Below are 20,787 nucleotides of genomic sequence, written 5' to 3' on the forward strand. Positions count from 1 at the left end.
GGTAAGGTCCTAGGGAGTGTTGCTGAACAGAGACCTTGGAGTGCAGGTTCATAGAAAGTGGAGTCGCAGGTAGATAGGATAGTGAAAGCAGTGTTTGGTATGCTTTCCTTTATTGGTCAGAGTATTGAGTACAGGAGTTGGGAGGTCATGTTGCAGCTGTACAGGACATTGATTAGGCCATTGTTGGAATATTGCATGCAATTGTGGTCTCCTTCTTATTGGAAAGATGTTGTGAAACTTGAAAGGGGTCAGAAAAGATTTACAAGGATGTTACCAGGGTTGGAGGATTTGAGGTATAGGGAGAGGCTGAATAGGCTGGGGCTGTTTTCCCTGGAGCGTCAGACACTGAGGGGTGACCTTATAGAGTTCATAGGGGCATGGGCAGCATAAGTAAACGATGTTTAGGGTGAGAGGGAAAAGATTACGAAAACAAAAAGAGACCCAAGTGCAACGTTTTCACACAGAGTGTGTTACGTGTATGGAATGAGTTGCCAGAGGATGTGGTGGAGGCTGGTACTATTGCAACATTTAAAAGGCATCTGGATGGGTATATGAATAGGAAGGGTTTGGAGGGATATGGGCCGGGTGCTGGCAGGTGGAACTAGATTGGGTTGGGATATCTGGTCGGCGTGGACAGGTTGGACCGAAGGGTCTATTTCCACGCTGTACATCTCTATGACTCTATTTCACTGTCTCAGAACCATTACCTCATTTAGCCAATACCTCTTGTTTTCAGCCCAGGTATTGAAAATCTAATTTCTCTGTTCTATTTTGTTGGGCATGGTCAGACTTCTTTTTCAAGAGAAAAACAAGAAAGTAGCCGATTTGGCAAAAGGGAATAAATTTGTCTCAGTATTAAAAAAAACTGACAATGACCCAATAATGGTGCTGTTTCAAACTGGCTCAAGTAAGCTGAATTCCTGGTCAAGATTGCCATCGTTCACTATTTTCTTTAGGAGGTTATGCCATGTACTGGAGTATGAGCTCATGGGGTAATCTTCAGACTTGTTTATTATTTAGCTTCAAAGATCGCGAGCCGTCCATTAAGTATTGAACCTAGCGCAGTAACAATGGCATTTAAATCATTCTGCACAGTTGAAGGAGGTGTGAACGTAGAAAAATGCAGTATTAAAAGTCAGATGTAATAAATTTCAGCTGGGTCTGCCTTTGAGAAATGTGAATTGATGATAAAAACAATGCCAGTCTTTCTAGGCTATTGTGACAGTTCGAACCTGAGCACCAGGCCACAAGGAGGATACCATACACACTAAGGATAAAATCATTTGAAATGTCAAAATGACTGATGATGTAGCATAGTTTGCTCTTAAATTATATATATTTTAGTACCAATACATTTGGTAAAAATGGTCCATCTCTTCCAAGAAAGCAACAAATTTGTAGGGCTGATCTCTATTCCAATTTTGTTGGAACAGTTTCTCCAGTCATGTCAAACACAAAATATACGCTCTGGAAGTATGCAGTATGACCTCTCCCTCACTTGGCACAATGTTTTGTTTTGGTGCTACAATTATGTTTTTCCCAGAATGAGCAGAGATTGAAGAGGACAGAATGACTTGCTGTGATTTCTGGACAGTTCCATGCCAATTATAGCTGGCAATTGCTGCTTTAACCAGGTCACTGCTGTGAATGGAATCCAGAGAAAGGCCTTCATTCACAGGCAAACATGACCGGTAACACAGCACAATCTAGTTAAAGATCATCTGGTGAGCCAATGCAGAGACTTGGAGGGGGACGGTGGGGGGAGATCTCAGCAAATGGATTACAAGAAAATTATAGAATTTCTTTACTCCCCTTATGTCTGCATTGCAGAGAATAGTTTCTCTTCCAAACACACAATTATGGCTGCCCTACCCTGTTCCTCACAGCTGGGTCTGATGCTGAAAACTTCACCACAGCTGGACAAATCCAAAAGAGAGCACAAGGTATTGATGAGCTTGTAGATCACAGCATTTGCTGTATGCTTTCAATGCACTGTATGGCAAGGTAGGGATTCTGCTAACCCAAGCAGCTTAGTCAGGCTACTTTTAAAAGCACAGACTACACCAAGGAAAAGCAGAGACAAAATATCCACAGTTCTACATCGAGTTGGAAGACAGGAAATAGGAAAACAAGGCAAAACATCTGCATTTGTTATTCTCAAATGCACAGAAATACCTCAATCCAGGAATATGGACCTGAGGATAGAGGAACAGGGCTAAACTCTAGGACAAAGTACTTCCCCCAGTGGAAACAATCCATGGGATTCATAATACAATAAAATTTACCATTAAACCTGTCAGTTTACATCTTTATTATTTTAACAAGGTGGCCACTGCAGTTTCACAGAGCATCGCCAGAGCTTGTAAGCACTTACTGACTTATGACATGATAATTATTGAGCGGGTGCACATGAAAATTCAGTACATGAGAAAGAATAAGCAAGAAATGGTTGAAGAAACGTTTCTTCACTTCAGCTGCAAATGGTAGTTTATGAGAGAGACGTGAAGAGGCCAACCTGCTGAAATATTTTCTGGTTTGTTTTCAATATTTCCATTCCTCTTCACAAAAGCATAGTGGGAACCTGTGAGCACAGGCAGATAATAGCTTCTGCATTGCATCCTAGCAAAGCCAAAAGCAACATGCATCAACTATTTATTTTTGATGTTGAAGCCTACCATAAAGGAACGCAGAAAAGGATCTTTTACTTGGCAACAAATATAGGCAAGAGGGTCTTGAATTACACACTTAACTGGAGATAAACCCCTCTGCGTACTTCAATATCTTTTACCTTATAGCTAATTCACATACAAGGTATGAAATTCACAAGATAATGAATAATACTTTACTAAAATAGAAAGGAAATAGATACCAATCTACATTCACTTAGTTTTTTTAAAAAAAGTCTTCTTTAGCCAACCACAGCATTCTAAAACCAACCATGTTTGATCACTCAAAGGTGGGCTCAAACAAAAATTGGTTATGATAATTAATAACCTTTAAGTCATCTGATGTTAAGTAGGAACATCCGATAGAGTTGAAGAATGGCTTCATCTCACTGTCCAAGGAAAACTGGTGAATCCAGGGAGAAGCTGAAACTCATTCCATCAAGCTAATGACACTGAAGCCCAGTGGCTACCTGAAGCACATGACAATGCAAGGTGGAAATTGCACACTGCTTTAACAGAAGTACACAGAGCCAACTTGATACCTTTCTTTAATGAAAATAGATTCCCAGGAATGATCCTCTGGAGGCAGCCCTTTTAAAAACTCTCAGTGCTAGACTTGAGGCACAAACAAATTAATACCACAGACAAAGTTGGATTGATATTAAAGAGATTGTCTATGCTTAAAAGTTAATACCACAGTCTAACACTCGTGGTGAAAACAGGTATTCATGCCATCAAGATGAAGGGACTTCATTCAAGCTTTCCACACCCACCCAAAGAAAAATGTCCTCTCTGATAAGAAATGAAGAAAAATCCTAATAATACTCTGATTAACCAAATAAATGGTGATGAATTAAAGAAATATCAAGCAGGCAGACAATTAACAAGAAATCCATACAGTTGGTTAATTGAATTACAATCCAACATATACCTGCAAAAAAGTGTTCCTGGAACCACCCAACTCCCCCCTTCTCAATCATAGAATCCCTTCCAGTGCAAATAACAATCAAGCAAAACTTCTCAAAGTTTGGGTCAAGAAATGGTTAATCCTTAATGGGTGCGGGGTTCAAGATAAACTTTCAATTGCACACTCAGGCATTTCAAAGAGATAGCTCTCCTCAGCTCGGTTTTTTCTTGGAATTTCTATGATCCTGAACGATGGGTGCTTTGATTATCTCGTACAAAGATGTGTTGATCCAGACTTTACCGACATTGAGTAACTTCAAGAAACAAATAAACAAATCACCTGCAGAAAGACAGCAGGTGATTCCCGTGTCTTTTCAAGATAGCCATTTATCACAGGGCATGAACAATGTGAAGCTTCACAAAATCAAAAGGTAGGGTTACTCCTGATGCGAGTCACCCTTCTTCAGAAGGTTCTCGACGATTAAGACATTAGATCATCTGCTCAATGTGTCCCAAAACTCTTTAGAGCCCAAGAAGCAATTATGATGCAGTCACATAGGTTACGTAGTCAAGCCGAGCTGCCAATTTTGTTCAAAAATAAGCAAGTAAGATGAACAACTGACCTAGTCTGACTCTGACTGACTTTAAATGGGTGTTGGTTAAGTGTGGGACGTTGTTTAGAGCATTCAGAGAACGTTGTTCTCTTTGAAAGAAATACCACAACCGTGCATATTCAATGCCCAAAACATTAAAACATTGCAAAAACTTTACTGAATTACAACATTGTTGACAAAGGAAAGATTGTTATAACATTCAACTGAAGATTAATCCAAAGGATGTGAAAGCCTCAAAACAGATAATACTAAATTGATAAGAAATAATTAGGAGAAATAAATAAAGCATTTAGGAAAGTTATCATTGAAGGATTCAGATCAGTGAAAGTCATTCACTCACTGCATACATAATATCCTAGTCACAAATTATTCTATTCATCCCACCCCCTGTAGCTCATTATTTTCAAGATAATATGCAACAGTAACCAAAAGAAACAAAAACAGAAATGGCTAGAGAAACTCAACAGGTCTGGCAGCATCTGCAGAGAGAAAACAAAGTTAACATTTCGAGATCAGTGACCATTCTTCAAAACTGATTTGTTTCATTGCAATAGGAACCAATTTGAAATTAATTTACCAATCCAAGGCTTAAAACACAAAACTTTCATGAAATAGAATGAAATAAAGATTCTATATTTGTCATGAGGAGAAACAGAAATACAATATGAAAAAAGAGAATAAGAAAATCAAAGCTGCCGCTCTGGAATACAATCTGTGCGAACAGCACAGAGAGTGTCATCAACAGTGCTATCCAGCAGCAGCTTCTCAGCAATAACCTGCCCAGTGTGGGTTCCGCCAGGGCCACTTGGCTCCTGACCTCATTATAGCATTGGTTCAAACATGGACAAAAGGGCTGAATTCCAGAGGTAAACTGAGAGTGACAGCTATTGACATCAAGGATGCATTTGACCAGGTGTGGCATCAAGAAACTGTAGCAAATCTAGAATTAAATCGGTGTCAGGGGCAAACTCCCTGCTGGTTGGAGTCATACCTGGCACATAGGAAGATGGTTGTGGTTGTTGGAGGTCACTCATCTCAGCTCCAGGACATCTCTGCTGGGCTCCCTCAGGGTAGTGTCCTAGGCCCAACCATCTTCAACAGCTTCATCAATGACCTTCCCTCCATCATAAGGTTAGAAATAGGGAACAGTTGTACAATGTTCAGCACCATTCACAACTCTTCAAATACTGAAGCAACCAGTGTTCAGATGCAACAAGATCTGGACAATATCCAGGCTTGGGCTGACAAGTAACAAGCAACATTCATGCCACACAAATGCCAGGCAATGACCATCTCCAAGACAGAATCTAACCACCATCCCTTGAATTCAACATTTCCATCACTGAATTCCCCCTATCAACATCCTTGGGGCTACCATTGACCAGAAACTCATCTAGATTTGCCATGCAAATACAATGACTACAACAGCAGGACAGAGACCAGGAACACTGCAGCAAGTAACTCACCTCCTGACTCCCCAAAGCTGTCCATCATCTACAAGTCAGGAGTGTGATGGAATAATCCCCTTTTGCCTAGATGGGGGCAGCTCCAACAACACTCAGGAAGCTTGACACCATCCAGGACAAAGCAGCCCCTGCTTAACTGGCACCATTTCCACAAACATCCACCAAAGATGCTCAGCAGCAGCAGTATGTACCATCAACAAGATGCACTGCAGAAATTCACTAAAGATCCTCAGACAGCATCTTCCAAAGCCACAACCACTTCCATCTAGAAGGACAAGAGAAGCAGATACATGGGAACACCATCAAGTGACTCACCATTCTTGACTTGGAAATATATCGTTGTTCCTTAACTGCTGCTGGGGTCAAAATCCTGGAATTCCCTCCCTCAGTGTACTGTTGGTCAACCCACAACAAGTGGACTGCAGCATTTCAAGAAGGCAGTTCAACCCCCCCCCCCCCACTTCATTCTCAGCAAGCACCTTAGAGAGCACATGCTACATCAACCTTTATCACTAGAGGATTGGAGCTCAGAAGCAAAGAGCTGCTGCTTTAATTATATATAATATGGTGAGACTGCATTGACAGTACGTGCAGTACTGGCCCCTTACCAAATAAAGGATATATTGACCAGACAGAGAGTGCTACAGAGGTTCAGAAGGGACCAAGTACAAGGAGCAATTGAGACACTGGGCCTGTATTCGAAAGTTTACCAATCTCAAAGGAACACTCAAAATGGTTAAAGAGAAATACAGCAGATGCAGAAAGATGTTTCTCTCAGGCTGTGGGATCTAGTTCCAGGGTCACAGTCACAGCATAAAAAGTGAGCTATTTGGACTGAGGCGAGAAGGAACTTGCTCACTCCGAGGGTGAGAAATCTTTGACATTCTCTACCCCAGAGGGCTGTGGAAGCTCAGTCATTAAGAAAAGTAATGGCAAAGATTGACAGATTTTGAATTATTGACATCAAGGAATAACTAGGTAGCATGGGAACACAATGTTGATCACCAGCAATGAGAGATGACAAAGCCTCCTCCTGCTCGTAGAGTCAATGTACAGTGCATTTCATTCAGAAGTAAATTCTCTTCTTGAAGGTTTCTGCATGTTGTGCAAAATGCAATGAGACAGCTAGCCAATAGATGTCCTCTAGACTCATACAGATCAAAAATCTACAATGTTACTCCTGCTCTAATATGAATAATTCATATAAAAAGAGAGATTGTCGTTCAAAATAATGCACTGAGAATTTGAGATGCTCCTTAAAATGCTCTGGAGTCATTTAACTGCCTTTCTGATGGAAGCTTCTTTCTGAGAGGCTGGAGTTGGGAGGACTAAGTGGCTGAACAGAACACCCACGCCATCACTTGTTCTCCCACCCGTCAGAGCAGAGGCAGCACATGGGCCTTTTATCTTTGTTTATTTTTCTCAGGTCTCCTTAAACAAAAAAGCATGGTATTCGTTTTCCCCAGTGGCTTAAGGGAGTAGATTCCACTTTGCTGGTCTTGATATTCACCCAATTGGCTGTGCCAAATATACACATAGGGAATGGCAGGAACAAACTGGGAAATTAGATACTGCATGGTTAAACACCTTGTAAATATTCAATGCACAACCATACATACAAAGAACAGACACTTGAATCAGGTGCTGGAGAAGGGCCAGTACTTCAGGAGGGAAGTGACAACAAGAATAACAAACGGAATAAGAGGCATCACAAGGGTATGCTTTCATGGGGAAGGGAGATTATAAATATCAACTATACATTGCCTTTCAAGACTAATAAAAGCATTACACAAAATCAAAACCAGAACCTGTGGCATCCTGTTGAAGTCAATATGTAGAATAAACAGGATATGATAAATGGATTATTACTGCCAGCAGCAAAATTCACAAAGATCTCAGGCAGATTGTCTGAATTTCAATTTGTTTAAATGACCTCTGGGGAATCATTCAAAATTAAAATGGGGCGTACAAAAAAAAATCAGGCAAATGTTTGTGAAATCAAAAACACATTGACAAAAAAACAAAATCAGGGCTGTGGCAGCAATCAGCCCTAAGGGCAAGACAACATGTAAGCTTCGGTTCCCTCTGTCTGACATTAGAAAGAGGATGTGGGAGGGGAAAACCAACAGCTAGGTTAACATAACCACGGACAGGGAGGAGAGAAGGGAGATTTCAAAACAAACTGACCTGCTGCAGGAATTGGGGTCCTGAAAGACAGGTTTATTTATTTAATGATAAGCATGAGCTCAGCATTTGATTTTTTTTTCAAAACAGGGAAGAGACCACAAAACAACCACAATATCTGAGTGGTGCCAGAGATCCTCAGCATTCAAAAAGAGGAGGAAACGGTACAACAGCAAACAGCAAAATCCATCAGAACAAAATGTCCAAAGGATACACTCAGACACATTTTAGCATTTTTTTGGGTGAATTGAGATTGGAAGAGATTTGCATATACACCGATGTATTCTCTCCTCCCTACCTGACCTCATTAAAACAGTGGAAGAGTGAGAAGACCCTCGAGTTCTTTACATTAAGCAACATTTTCTGTTAATGTACAAGAATACAAAACACAATTTGACCAAAACACCCATCTTGTACACTGATGCAGATTTGTAATACATGAAACTAAAACCTCATACATTACAGTTGGAGACCATTCCTGTACATTGCCATCCCAGTGATAAATCTCAGGAAAATAAAATTGATGACTCAGACTGTGGAAAATAGTTCAGTGCATTTGAAAGATATAATGCTTGATGTTTAAAAGATGAAGGAATTGGATGCTAGCCAATAGTAAAATTGATTTCCACAAGCATGTTATTCAAATACATTACTTTAACATTACATTTTACATGGGGGCCAAAGTTTCTTCATTCAAAGCAGAGGCATTTTCAAAATATTCCTTAATTTCTTAGCTAAATTTTCAGTTAAAAGCCAACTTCCAATTAATTTAATTTTTGTACGACAATTAAAAAGCATCTGGATGGGTATATGAATAGAAAGGACTTAGAAGGATATGGACCAAATGCTGGCAAATGGGACTAGATTAATTTAGAATATCTAGTCAGCATGGATGAGTTGCACCAAAGGGTCTGTTTCTATGCTGTACATCTCTATGACTCCAATTTAGGTGTGCGACTAAAGAATTTTGGCTTCTCTTGTTCAGATGCTGGATTTATGTTTTTCACTCCTTCCATGACAAATACTTACACACATATCTCTCCCCAAATCAAAAATACAGCATAAGATCTAAAAGATTACATAATCAAAAGCCAGAGACCAAGTGTGTAAAAAGGGTCTGTTCACAACTTCAGTTTTACAACACTTGGACCTCTTCGATTGCTTGCTTCACTCTCCGGATTTAAATGCGAACTCCACTTTAAAAATGGAAGAGAAGTGCTACTAACAGAAAATTCCATTGACGGTGTGATCCTTCTTTCTAAACCTAAGGAAGGGATTAGAGTAATGTCTGCAAGTTAAATAATTTCTCATACGGCAATAAAGTGGCTCTCCATGCACTGCAGCGATGGTCCTCTTGCATTTTTGTAAACACTAGCAGACCCCATATTTTATACAATATTGATAGGAGAACGTCTCCAGCACTGGGATAGCACCACAACATTAAATCTGAATTTGCAAATTAAGGATACTGTCATATCAAATAAAATGAGGAAATGGTCAGAACCAAAGGCTTTTCCCAGACCTTCAGGTTCGGGTGGGTTACTCTGAAGAGGGTTGGTGTGAATTTGTTGGGCCGAAGGGTCTGTTTCCACACAGTAGGGAATCTAATCACATCTATGCTCCAGAATAAAAAGTGACAAGACAGACATTTGTTTTTAAAAAAAAGTCACATTGACAGCATTGCGGAATTTTACACAATTTACTTCACCTTCATCTTACTCCTACCATCAGCCAACCATCATACTGATCCCCAACACTCTGCCATGCTTGGTACACAATCATTTGCTTCAGGTTTAATTCAACCACCTGCATCTCATGAGCCGTTACAGTTTGTTTGACATAGCACACAATCCCCACCAATCCACCTTTTCTGCATCACCCTCTTTACATATTAAAAAAAAAGTTACCGAAAACACCAATATGACCGGCTAAAGTGGAAGAGTGTCTTTGGAAGAGAGCAGAGCTTGAGAGGGAGGAAAGTTGTTTATTGTTGCTTCGGAGTGTCTTACCTCTGTGTCTGCGAGACGCACCACCAAGCCCAGGCCCATCCTCCAATGACATACTGCTTCTGATCTGATCCACAGCAGCCACCTGCAACAGAAGGAACAAACACTTCCTTACCAAACCAAACCACTTAAAAATGAGACTTTTTTTTTAAGCAACATCTCTTGTGTGAAAGAGAGTTAGATAAAGAGGGTTACCTCAGATTACAACAGGATCTGGACCAGATGGGCCAATGGGCTGAGAAGTGGCAGATGGAGTTTAATTCAGATAAATGTGAGGTGCTGCATTTTGGGAAAGCAAATCTTAGCAGGACTTATACACTTAATGGTAAGGTCCTAGGGAGTGTTGCTGAACAAAGAGACCTTGGAGTGCTCCTTGAAAGTGGAGTCGCAGGTAGATAGGATAGTGAAGGCGGCGTTTGGTATGTTTTCCTTTATTGGTCAGAGTATTGAGTACAGGAGTTGGGAGGTCAGGATGCGGCTGTACAGGACATTGGTTAGGCCACTGTTGGAATATTGTGTGAAATTCTGGTCTCCTTCTATTGGAAAGATGTTGTGAAACTTGAAAGGGTTCAGAAAAGATTAACAAGGATGTTGCCAGGGTTGGAGGATTTGAGGTATAGGGAGAGGCTGAACAGGCTGGGGCTGTTTTCCCTGGAGCGTCGGAGGTTGAGGGGTGACCCTATAGAGGTTTACAAAATTATGAGGGGCATGGATAGGATAAATAGACAAAGTCTTTTCCCTGGGGTCGGGGAGTGCAGAATTAGAGGGCATAGGTTTAGGGTGAGAGGTAAAAGATATAAGAGAGACCTAAGGGGCAACTTTTTCATGCAGAGGGTGGCACGTGTATGGAATGAGCTGCCACAAGATGTGGTGGAGGCTGGTACAATTGCAACATTTAAGAGGCATTTGGATGGATATATGAAGTGGAAGGGTTTGGAGGGATATGTGCCGGGTGCTGGCAGGTGGGACTAGATTGGGTTGGGATATCTGGTTGGCATGGATGGGTTGGACTGAAGGGTCTGTTTCCATGTTGTACATCTCTGTGACTGACCCTGCAGAGATTGCAACAATGAGGGTTGTAGAGGGGTGACAGGATTCAGTGGCAAGAGTTAGAGTCAAATCTGTCCGTCAGACTGAGGCCCTTAGGTAGAGCCAGTCTACACCTGTGGAAATTCAACATTGCAGGGATTTCTCCTCCCTCTGGCAGTCAGCTCCAGATTTGCTGCAATGGGACTTGCTATGATTACGGGACACAAAAAAAGGGCTTCATAGCAAGTGCTGTTTTCCGGTTCCAACCACAGTGCAGGAATAATTTGTTGATGTTGTAATCATTTCATCAGTGCTCCATTAGCTTAGACAGCAGCTCCCAAGGCTCCAAGCTCTGGAATTCTCTCCAAAATCATCCCTCCACCACTCACTCTCCTTCAAGTCACTCAAAATTTTAATACCAACGTTACATCTGATGTTCCCATGAAGAGGTATGTTAAAAGGTACTTTATAAACACAAACAGTTGTTAAACTATTTGGTGCCAGATTGAGAGTTTCTAGCAAGGCTACATTTGCTGATCATTACTACATGTCCAAGATAGTAATGGATTTTCGTCCTGATGAAGTTGTTTGGAAAGTGAAAGGATATTAAAACATACAATGATGTAACAGTGAAATAGGATTGAGAATTGTTTACGGATTTAGAGGCGATGTATTTTTTTGTTTTGCAACCTTGTCACTCTGGTCACCCCAAAAAATGGTTCATGCTGAGCAGGACCAGTGGAGATTGTATGATCTACAGGAGACAGTTCAGTCAAACAGCAACACAGATGTAGAGGCATCTCTGGGAAGTGGTTCAAATGTGCTCTCCAACGCTAGAAAACACAACCATAAATTCCCGAGATGGTTTTGGAGTTTAGGAAACTCGAGTCTCAAGCAGAATGGGATATTAGCAATATGAAGCCAACTCAGCCAAAGTCCCATAAAAGATCCTTTTCAACAAAATTCTTGGTCATTTAGGAAAGAAAATTAGTAATATTTAGCACTGACATAACAATAAACTTCCATTAGGACTCCTGTAGTATATTTTTGACATACCAATGCACAATTTCCCAAAACCAAACATCAAAGTTCATTTCTGGCATTATTCATTTTAGATCGATGTAACAGTTGACTGCAAGGGCATTACTCCACAGAAACAGAGTAGAGGAACATTAACTTGGAGCTCATTATGAACAGATTACATAGCAATCTCTCTGAAGTAGGTGGTGTGTGGAGGGGTAACTAATGGGAGTTATTCCTTCAGCCTCGCTCAATTCTGAATGGCCTCGAATGAAGGAGAGGGATGAGTCATGAGACCATAAGACCATAAAACATAGGAGCGGAAGTAAGGCCATTCGGCCCATCGAGTCCACTCCCCATTCCATCATGGCTGATGGGCATTTCAACTCCACTTACCTGCATTCTCCCCTTAGCCCTTAATTCCTTGTGACATCAAGAATTTATCAATCTCTGCCTTGAAGACATTTAGCGTCCCGGCCTCCACTGCACTCCGCGGCAATGAGTTCCACAGACCCACCACACACTGGCTGAAGAAATGTCTCCCCATTTCTGTTCTGAATTGACCCCCTCTAATTCTAAGACTGTGTCCACGGGTCCTAGTCTCCTCGCCTAATGGAAACCATTTCCTAGCGTCCACCCTTTCCAAGCCATGTATTATCTTGTAAGTTTCTATTAAATCTCCCCTTAATCTTCTAAACTCCAATGAATACAATCCCAAGATCCTCAGCCATTCCTCGTATGTTAGACCTACCATTCCAGGGATCATCCATGTGAATCTCTGCTGGACATGCTCCAGTGCCAGTATATCCTTCCTGAGGTGTGGGGACGAAAACTGGACACAGTACACCAAATGGGGCCTAACCAGAGCTTTATAAAGTCTCAGTAGCACAACAATGCTGTTATATTCCAACCCTCTTGAGATAAGAGACAACATTGCATTTGCTTTCTTAATCACGGACTCAACTTGCATGTTTACCTTTAGAGAATCCTCGACTAGCACTCCCAGATCCCTTTGTACTTTGGCTTTATGAATTTTCTCACCGTTTAGAAAGTAGTCTACGCTTTTATTCTTTTTTCCAAAGTGCAAGACCTCGCATTTGCTCAAGTTGAATTCCATCAGCCATTTCCTGGACCACTCTCCCAAACTGTCTAGATCCTTCTGCAGCCTCCCCACTTCCTCAGTACTACCTGCCTGTCCACCTAACTTCGTATCATCGGCAAACTTCGCTAGAATGCCCCCAGTCCCTTCATCCAGATCATTAATATATAACGTGAACAGCTGCGGCCCAACACTGAACCCTGCGGGACACCGCTTGTCACCGGCTGCCATTCTGAAAAAGAACCTTTTATCCCAACTCTCTGCCTTCTGTCAGACAGCCAATCCTCAATCCATCCCAGCAGCTCACCTCGAACACCATGGGCCCTCACCTTGCTCAACACCCTCCCGTGTGGCACCTTCTCAAAGGCCTTTTGGAAGTCTAGATAGATGAGGGGACTGGTTCAGACAGGTAGGCACGGGAGAGGTGTTTCTGCATGGATTAAGAAAGGTTACAAAATATCCTGCCCAACAAGATCTCTACTAACTTCAAACATTTTTCATTGGAATATTTTACAGCTACTCTTCACAACATTTTCAGTGAGCATCCAGAACAGACTGGGTTTGAACATGAGGCTTCCAACTACTAAAAGGTTTTGATACATCTCCAAATCTATCACAGAGTGCTTGTGGTTAACAATGTTACAGTATTGCAGTTGGCTTGTTGGCATCGGAAAATACAGTTTTTAGTTCAAGCCACAGCATCAAAACCAAGTGTTTCCTATCTGTTGAAATGCTGTAGATAAAAATCCCCACTGAGGAACAAAAGTCAATCAGGCTCAAGTTGGAGGTGATGATTTTGCTAAATTCCTCTCAATGGTCTAGAGATCCTGACTCAGGGTCTGGATAACCATATGCACTGCACCTTTAACATAGTAAAGCATCCCAAAGTGCCTGGTAGATAGGAGGACAAATGACTTCAAAGACAGCATTTTCAATAGAAGGCACGCATAGAGAAATGGGGAGGTTTTGTGAGGCAAATCCAGAGCTCAGGGCCTCAGTAGGTGAAGGCATGACCAGCAATGGTAGAGCTATTAAAATCAGAGATACGAGAGAAGCCAGAATTAGAGGTATCCAGATATCCTGGGGCCTTGTAGGATATAGGAAGGGGAAAGGCATCGGAGGGATTAGAAAGCAAGGATATTAACGTCAGAGTTGACGTATTACTGGATCTGGAACCAATGTTGGATGTTTAGTACTTAGCGCGAATCAAAATACAGGCCACAGAATTTTGAATAAAGCCCATGCTGGCTGGGAGATGGATGGCTAGTGAGCAAAGTAATGGAATGTCACTGTCCAATAAAGGTAACAAAGCCATGGTAAATCAACTCATTGGCAGATAAGTGGACAGAGAGGATGACTATATGTTGGAGGAGTTAGGTGGGTGTGAGATCAGGGTTAAATACAATAAATACTGATGAGGCGAACAGAATGCTGTAGGACTCAGTCAGTGACAGGCAAAGAGAGAGTCAATACGTAGCTAGGAGCCCAGTGTGACAGGACTGCAGACAATGACTTCCCAGTAATTATTCAGGAGGAAATGCCATATCTGAGAAGCAGTGAGACATGGAAGGGTTGGGACAGGTGCTGGTAGTGGTGAAGCTGGAGGTAGTCAGTTTATAACTGGCAGAAACAGAGGGGCAACATGGAATCCAGACATTCAGCCAAACTGTTCCTTTTTGACATTTTTCACAAACAGTTCTCAGTGTAGGAGCCACGAGATTAAAAAAAAACTCCCTTCTCTGCAAATTCAAGATATCTTAACTGTTTGACTTGAGCTTCCAGATTCAATGTGTCTCAGAGAAATGCAGATGAAACAAAATCAGAAATTACTGGAAAAACTCAGCAGGTCCAGCATCATCTGTGGAGTTAAAGATTTCTGGTTCAGTGACCCTTCTTTAGAACCCTTAATTAACCAAAACTTAACTCTGTTTTCTCTCCACAGATGCTGCTGGACTTGCTGAGTTTTTTTCAGCAATTTCTGATTTTGTTTCTGATTTCCAGCATTCCACAGCTCTTTTGTTTTTGTGAACATGGGTGAAAGTCTGGTTAATCAGCAGTGAACAGACAACTGTAGAAAGATGCAACCAGTGCTTTTACTGCATGTACATAGTGTTCATTTGACATTTTAGTTCAGAGCACAGAACAAGGCTGACTGAAGAGTAAAGCATTGGGTCAAACTCAAAAGCCGGAAAGAATTCATGACGTACAGCAAAATTAGCCATTGTTGTCATATGTAGACTTTGTAACTGGTTTGATCATCAGGGAATATAAATCTTCATTGTTGATATTAGTCAGCAAGATCTATGTGGTTTCAACAAGTTAACTGGATCCAAGTGCTTGCAGTAAAACAGAACTAGTTTATATTAATTTCACACCTAACATTTACATCTATTTAACATTCTCTCTCTCCTTTATCACCAGTACCACTGCTGTTGGCAATGGCATCCTCACAAAGAAATCTGTTCCACTTACTCCGCCTCCTTATTTACCATTAATCATTAAAAAAATTGTCCAGCTCCTTTTAATTCCAAAATCATATTGATCTCAAAACACGAACTGTTTCTCTCTCCACAGATGCTGCCTGATCTGCCGAGTTTCTCCAACATTTCCAATTTTTAAAATGAGTTTAGATACAATGTAGCCTGATAATCAAAAGAGGCAGATTTTGAGAATCACTTATTTTTTAAAAATGGATTCTTAAACACCAGACTTACTTAAGTAAAGGCTCATCCAATTTATTTTAGCTCAGCTTTTGATCATGCTAAATACTATCCCCACCTTAGCCTCTGAGCAGGAGTTTACTCTCTCTTTCACCTCTATGAATGAAGTTGTGACTGATTTAATACTACAAGATCTAGATTGAATGCTGCAGCAAGATATAATAACGTCTCTCTCATTACTGTCATATGTCATGTATTTTCTTGCCTATTTCTCCACTGAAGCGCATTTTGTTCTCTGCAGAGGCAGTGGTTACAGAAAAGGGAAGATGCACTCACTACACATTCAACAGTTCAGATAAAAATCCAGAACAGCACTTCAAATTACAGTCAAAAGTACTTTGGAACTGCCATCACTACTGTAATGCAAGAACTTACACCAGAGGTCAGGTGACATACAGTAAGATCCCACAAATAGGCTGCTTTAAGTGATTTTTGGATGAAGGATAAATACTGGTCAGCAGAACACAGCAAAATAGAAACATGAGGATTCTTAAAGCAGTTTTCTTTTTCAATGGGATGAAAGAGTCGCTGCATAAACTAGCATTTACTACCTGGGAGAAGGCAGCAGTTCGCCTTCCTGAACCACTGCAGTCCTTGGGGTTAGGCATACCCACAATGCTGTTAGGGAAGGGAGATCCAGGATCTTGACCCAGCAACAGTGAAGGAGTGGCGTAATATATTTCTAAATCAGGACGATGAATGGCTTGGAGAAGTCACAGGGAGTGCTGTACTTAACCAGTTGCTGCCCTTGCCTTCTAGATGACAGATGAGGGTGTGACAGGTGCTGTTGACAGAGCTGTGGTGTTTGTTAAACATCTATTCAACAACTTATCAGAAAGATGACACCTCTCACTGCAATAATCTCTGTAAAATGAGACTCAATCAGGTTCCACTAACTAGACTCTACAACAAGATTAAGTTTCTTCTCCCAGTGGAGGGTATTCTCACATTTCAACCATTACAATGTCAAGGACCAGTTTTGTAAACGTGGAGACATGCTCTCAAGGGGTGCCACTGAGGGCTGAGCCTGGATTCGAGAATGACCTTACTCAGGGTCACAGATTCCTGCAATGGACATCTGCACAGACCAAACCTGAAATGTAATTCTTTGGACACTTGGAATGGCGACATTCCCATGAGATAGCAGGTTCTGGAGTGGAGCATTTACTTCCTAGCATGTCTGCCATCATTTCTTGCCCTGTTGAAACCCCTGCATTGAATTCAACAACAACTGGAATTAAAAGCTAGCCTAATGGCAACCCTATAACGATGGTTGATGTTGTGAAAGCTCATCTCGTTCAGGAACACGGGGAAGGAATTCTGCCACCCTTTCTTGGTCTACATGTGATTCCAGACCCACAGCAATGTGCAGAGCTTCAGGGCAATAAATGGCAGTACGCATCCCACAAGTGAACAAAAGGAAAATACTGCAAACAAGGTTTAGTTTAATGTGAAGGTGATAGTGTCATTGGGGTGCTGTGCCTTTTGCTCTCAATCTCAAGTCTACTTTTATGGAAGGTGTGCTACTGGAATATGGCAGAAATGTAACCAAAATTTCCCTCTGCAAATGCAAAGTACATGAGGTCACAGACATTGAACATCTGAGCTAGTTGCAAACGAAGTAATCCTATCCATTTGCATTAGACAGGCACTAGCTTTTGGGGATAAGGCAGGCCACTTGTGCACCTTCTCAATAACAAACCCTTCAACGCTGAATCCGTGACTGACTGTTTCCACCTTTCCAAATAATTCCTCTTGGTTTCACACCTTTCCTCCTCACCACCTTTATTCATCCAATGCTTTTGTGAAGTGTTTCTGGGTGATCAGATTCCTTCGTTCTCATGACTGTGATGAGAGAACTGCATGCAAAACAACAGAAGGATTTATTTTCAAATACACTGAAGTCAAAACTAGGTTCTACTAAAAAGTCACCCTTGACAGGATGTGGAGCATTCCTAACCAACCTATATGTCAGTATTTAGCAGAAGTTCTCTGTAAACATTCAAACTTGGCAAGTTCAGCAATGAAAAAGTTAGAAATAGATTAAAGCGTCCATGTTGAGAGAAGGTGGCAGGATTGAGAATGAAAAGGTCAACCTTTCAGTCACACCTACAATTACTACTGAACACAGAATCGTTTTGCATGTCACCTGAGGAATCAGCACCCATTTCCCTTTTTTAAATAATCACCAGAATGATACTACTACCTTGACGTTAAGTTGCAAGTCTAGGATGGAGAATTTTCTTTTGATTTATTTGTGGAATGCATGCAGCACCAACAGGTCAACACAACCTGTCCTCTGGGCAATTAGGGATGGACATTGTGTGCCAGACCAGGTAAGGACTGCAGATTTTCTTTGTTTAACAAAACTGATTCAGGCCCACTTCAATTTGAAAACAGACGATTCAGTCAAACGTGAAGGGACGGGGAAAACTGGGGAGATGAACAGACACGAGCTGAAAATGTGTTGCTGGTTAAAGCACAGCAGGTCAGGCAGCATCCAAGGAACAGGAAATTCGACATTTCAGGCCAGAGCCCTTCATCAGGAATTTTTACTCGCGATGAACAGACACCCCTGTTCTGAATATCTAATGTGCTAAAGTGTTTCTTAATTCTGTCAGCAATCCCCAAAGGAAATGAGGGTTAGGCAATAAATGTTGGCTTGCCAGTGATGCCCACATCTCTCAAATGAAGCAAAAACGTCAAACTACCCAGGACAGGTTGGCAAAGAGAGCTTTAAGCATCGAGCCATTTATAGCACAAAGAATTCAGTCAGCCCCATCAGCTTTCTTATCGAGCAATACAGTCAGTCCAGTTCCACACTGATACCCAAACTAGCCATTCTGAACACTTCAGACTGATGTTTGGTTCTTCTCATAGAAGTTAGATTAGAATTTGGCACATGTAGGAGACTTACCTAGAGAAAAAAAGAAGCCATTTATTAGCCCTTTGAAATAAATTATTAATTTAAAAATGCAAAATACTGTGAATGCTAGCAATCTGAAGTAAAATCAAAAGTTAAATTCTGAGAAGTCATATTCAACTCTATACATTAACTCAGTTTCTCTTCCTATGGGTACTGCGAGACCTGATTATTTCCAACATCTGCTTTTATTACTAACGAACCAACCTTGGATAAACAGGCAGACATCTAAAAGGGAAGAGGTTAGGTCAGGTTGGTGTACTAGTGTGAACAAAAAAGACTCGAGGCCAACTCCTGTTCATTATTTGCTGCAGTTCAGTTTCCGACCAACATCCTCCCCGACAAATATAATCTTATCCGCTGAAAGATATGCAATCTCAAACCAAATACAATATCACATAGTTGAGGTTTATAAGCAGATACTGCATCATAACAAACCAAAGTTATTTGAAAGCTAATCAGAATCAGTGTAATATCAGGAATGAGATTGATGGCAAGAAACACAAAACGAATGGTTGCTCAAATACACGGGAATTATGAAAACAAATACTGGAGATCACAACAGGTCAGACAGCATTAAGAGACCGAGCAAGCTAACATTTTAAGTCTAGATAACTCGTTAGAGTTCTGAAGTCATCTAGACTTTGAAGCATTAGCTTGTTCTCTCTCCGTGGATGCTGGCTGACTTGCTGTGATCTCCAGTATTTCTTGTTTTCAACTGGAGATCTAGATGGGTTGCAGAGAGCTTCACATACCACCTCACTGTGCTGGGGAAGAAAGTGGGCAAATGATTCATACCGTAATAGCCACTTCAACTATTAGACCCCACTGCTGAGTCCCAGATGTACAACTGTTACCATATGACCCATAAGACAGAGGAGCAGAAATTAGGCCATTCAGCCCATCGAGTCTGCTCTGCCATTCAATCATGGCCGATACTTTGCTCAATCCCATTCTGCCCATAACCCTTGATACTCACGAATCTATCTATCTATCTCAGTCTTAGATGTACTCAGTGACCCTGCCCCCACAGCCTTCTGTGGCAATGAATTCCATAGATTCCCCACTCTCTGGCTGAAGAAGCTTCTCCTTATCTCCGTTCTAAAAGGCCTTCCCTTTACTCTGAGGCTGTGCCCTCAGGTCCCAGTCTCACCTGCCAATGGAAACATCTTCCCAACATCCACTCTGTCCATTCAGTATTCTGTATGTTGCAATTAGATCCCCCGTGCCCATCCCTCTAAACTTCATTCAGTATCGACCCAGAGTCCTCAAACATTTCTCATACGTTAAACTTTTCATTCCTGGGACCATTCTGGTGATCCTCCTCTGATCACACTCTAGGGCCAGTACATCCTTCCTGAGATATGGGGACAAAACTGCACACGATGCTCCAAACATGGTCTGATCAGAGCCTTATAGAGCCTCAGAAGTACATTCCTGTTTTTATATTCAAGTTCTCTCAACATAAATGCCATCATTGCATTTGCCTTCCTAACTGACTCAACCTGCAAGTTTATCTTGAGAGAATCCTGGACTAGAACTCCCAAGTCTCTTGGCACTTCAGATTTCTGAATTTCCTCCCCATTTAGAAAATAGTCCTTGCCTCTATTCTTCCTACCGAAGCGCATGACCTCAGACTTTCCCATGTTGTACTCCATACGTTTGCCTACTCTCCTAACCTGTCCAAATCCTTCTGCACTGAAAAATGTGTTGCTGGAAAAGTGCAGCAGGTCAGGCAGCATCCAAGGAGCAGGAGAATCGAAGTTTCAGGCATAAGCCCTTCTTCAGGAATCCTTCTGCAGCCTCCCTTCCTCCTCAATGTTACCTGTCCCTTTATCTATCTTTGTTACAATAGGAGTTAAGTGAAGAGATCACAGGGTGGAATTGAAACAACAAAGAAAGACCATGGCCCAATCGGCATGAATAATGGGAGAAACCTTTACCTTGGGGATGTGGCTTAAACGCAATTCCTAAGAGCAGACATGAACTTTCTACCAACAGCTTCTCACTAAACCTATTATTTCTTAAAATTCTAATTCTTGCAAGGAGTAAATGCCACTTTATATCTTGTTCAATTCTGTGAGGTTTTCCAGCCACGTTCAAGGTTCAATGGGACTGAACTCAAATATATACAACCTTTAATATTTCTACTTC

General features: G+C 41.4%; 1 protein-coding gene across 1 annotated transcript in view; it reads right to left on the reverse strand.

Annotated features, from left to right (window-relative positions):
• The window catches only part of LOC132830596 (flotillin-2), a 95,703-nt gene that overhangs the window by 53,461 nt on the left and 21,455 nt on the right, over positions 1–20,787 (reverse strand). Inside the window, exon 2 of the mRNA XM_060848444.1 lies at positions 9,846–9,927. Coding sequence (XP_060704427.1) covers positions 9,846–9,927 — 82 coding nt within the window. The remainder of the gene's footprint in view (positions 1–9,845; positions 9,928–20,787) is intronic.

The sequence above is a fragment of the Hemiscyllium ocellatum genome, chromosome 31 (assembly GCF_020745735.1).
Source record: "Hemiscyllium ocellatum isolate sHemOce1 chromosome 31, sHemOce1.pat.X.cur, whole genome shotgun sequence".
In the NCBI taxonomy this organism is placed as follows: Eukaryota; Metazoa; Chordata; class Chondrichthyes; order Orectolobiformes; family Hemiscylliidae; genus Hemiscyllium; species Hemiscyllium ocellatum.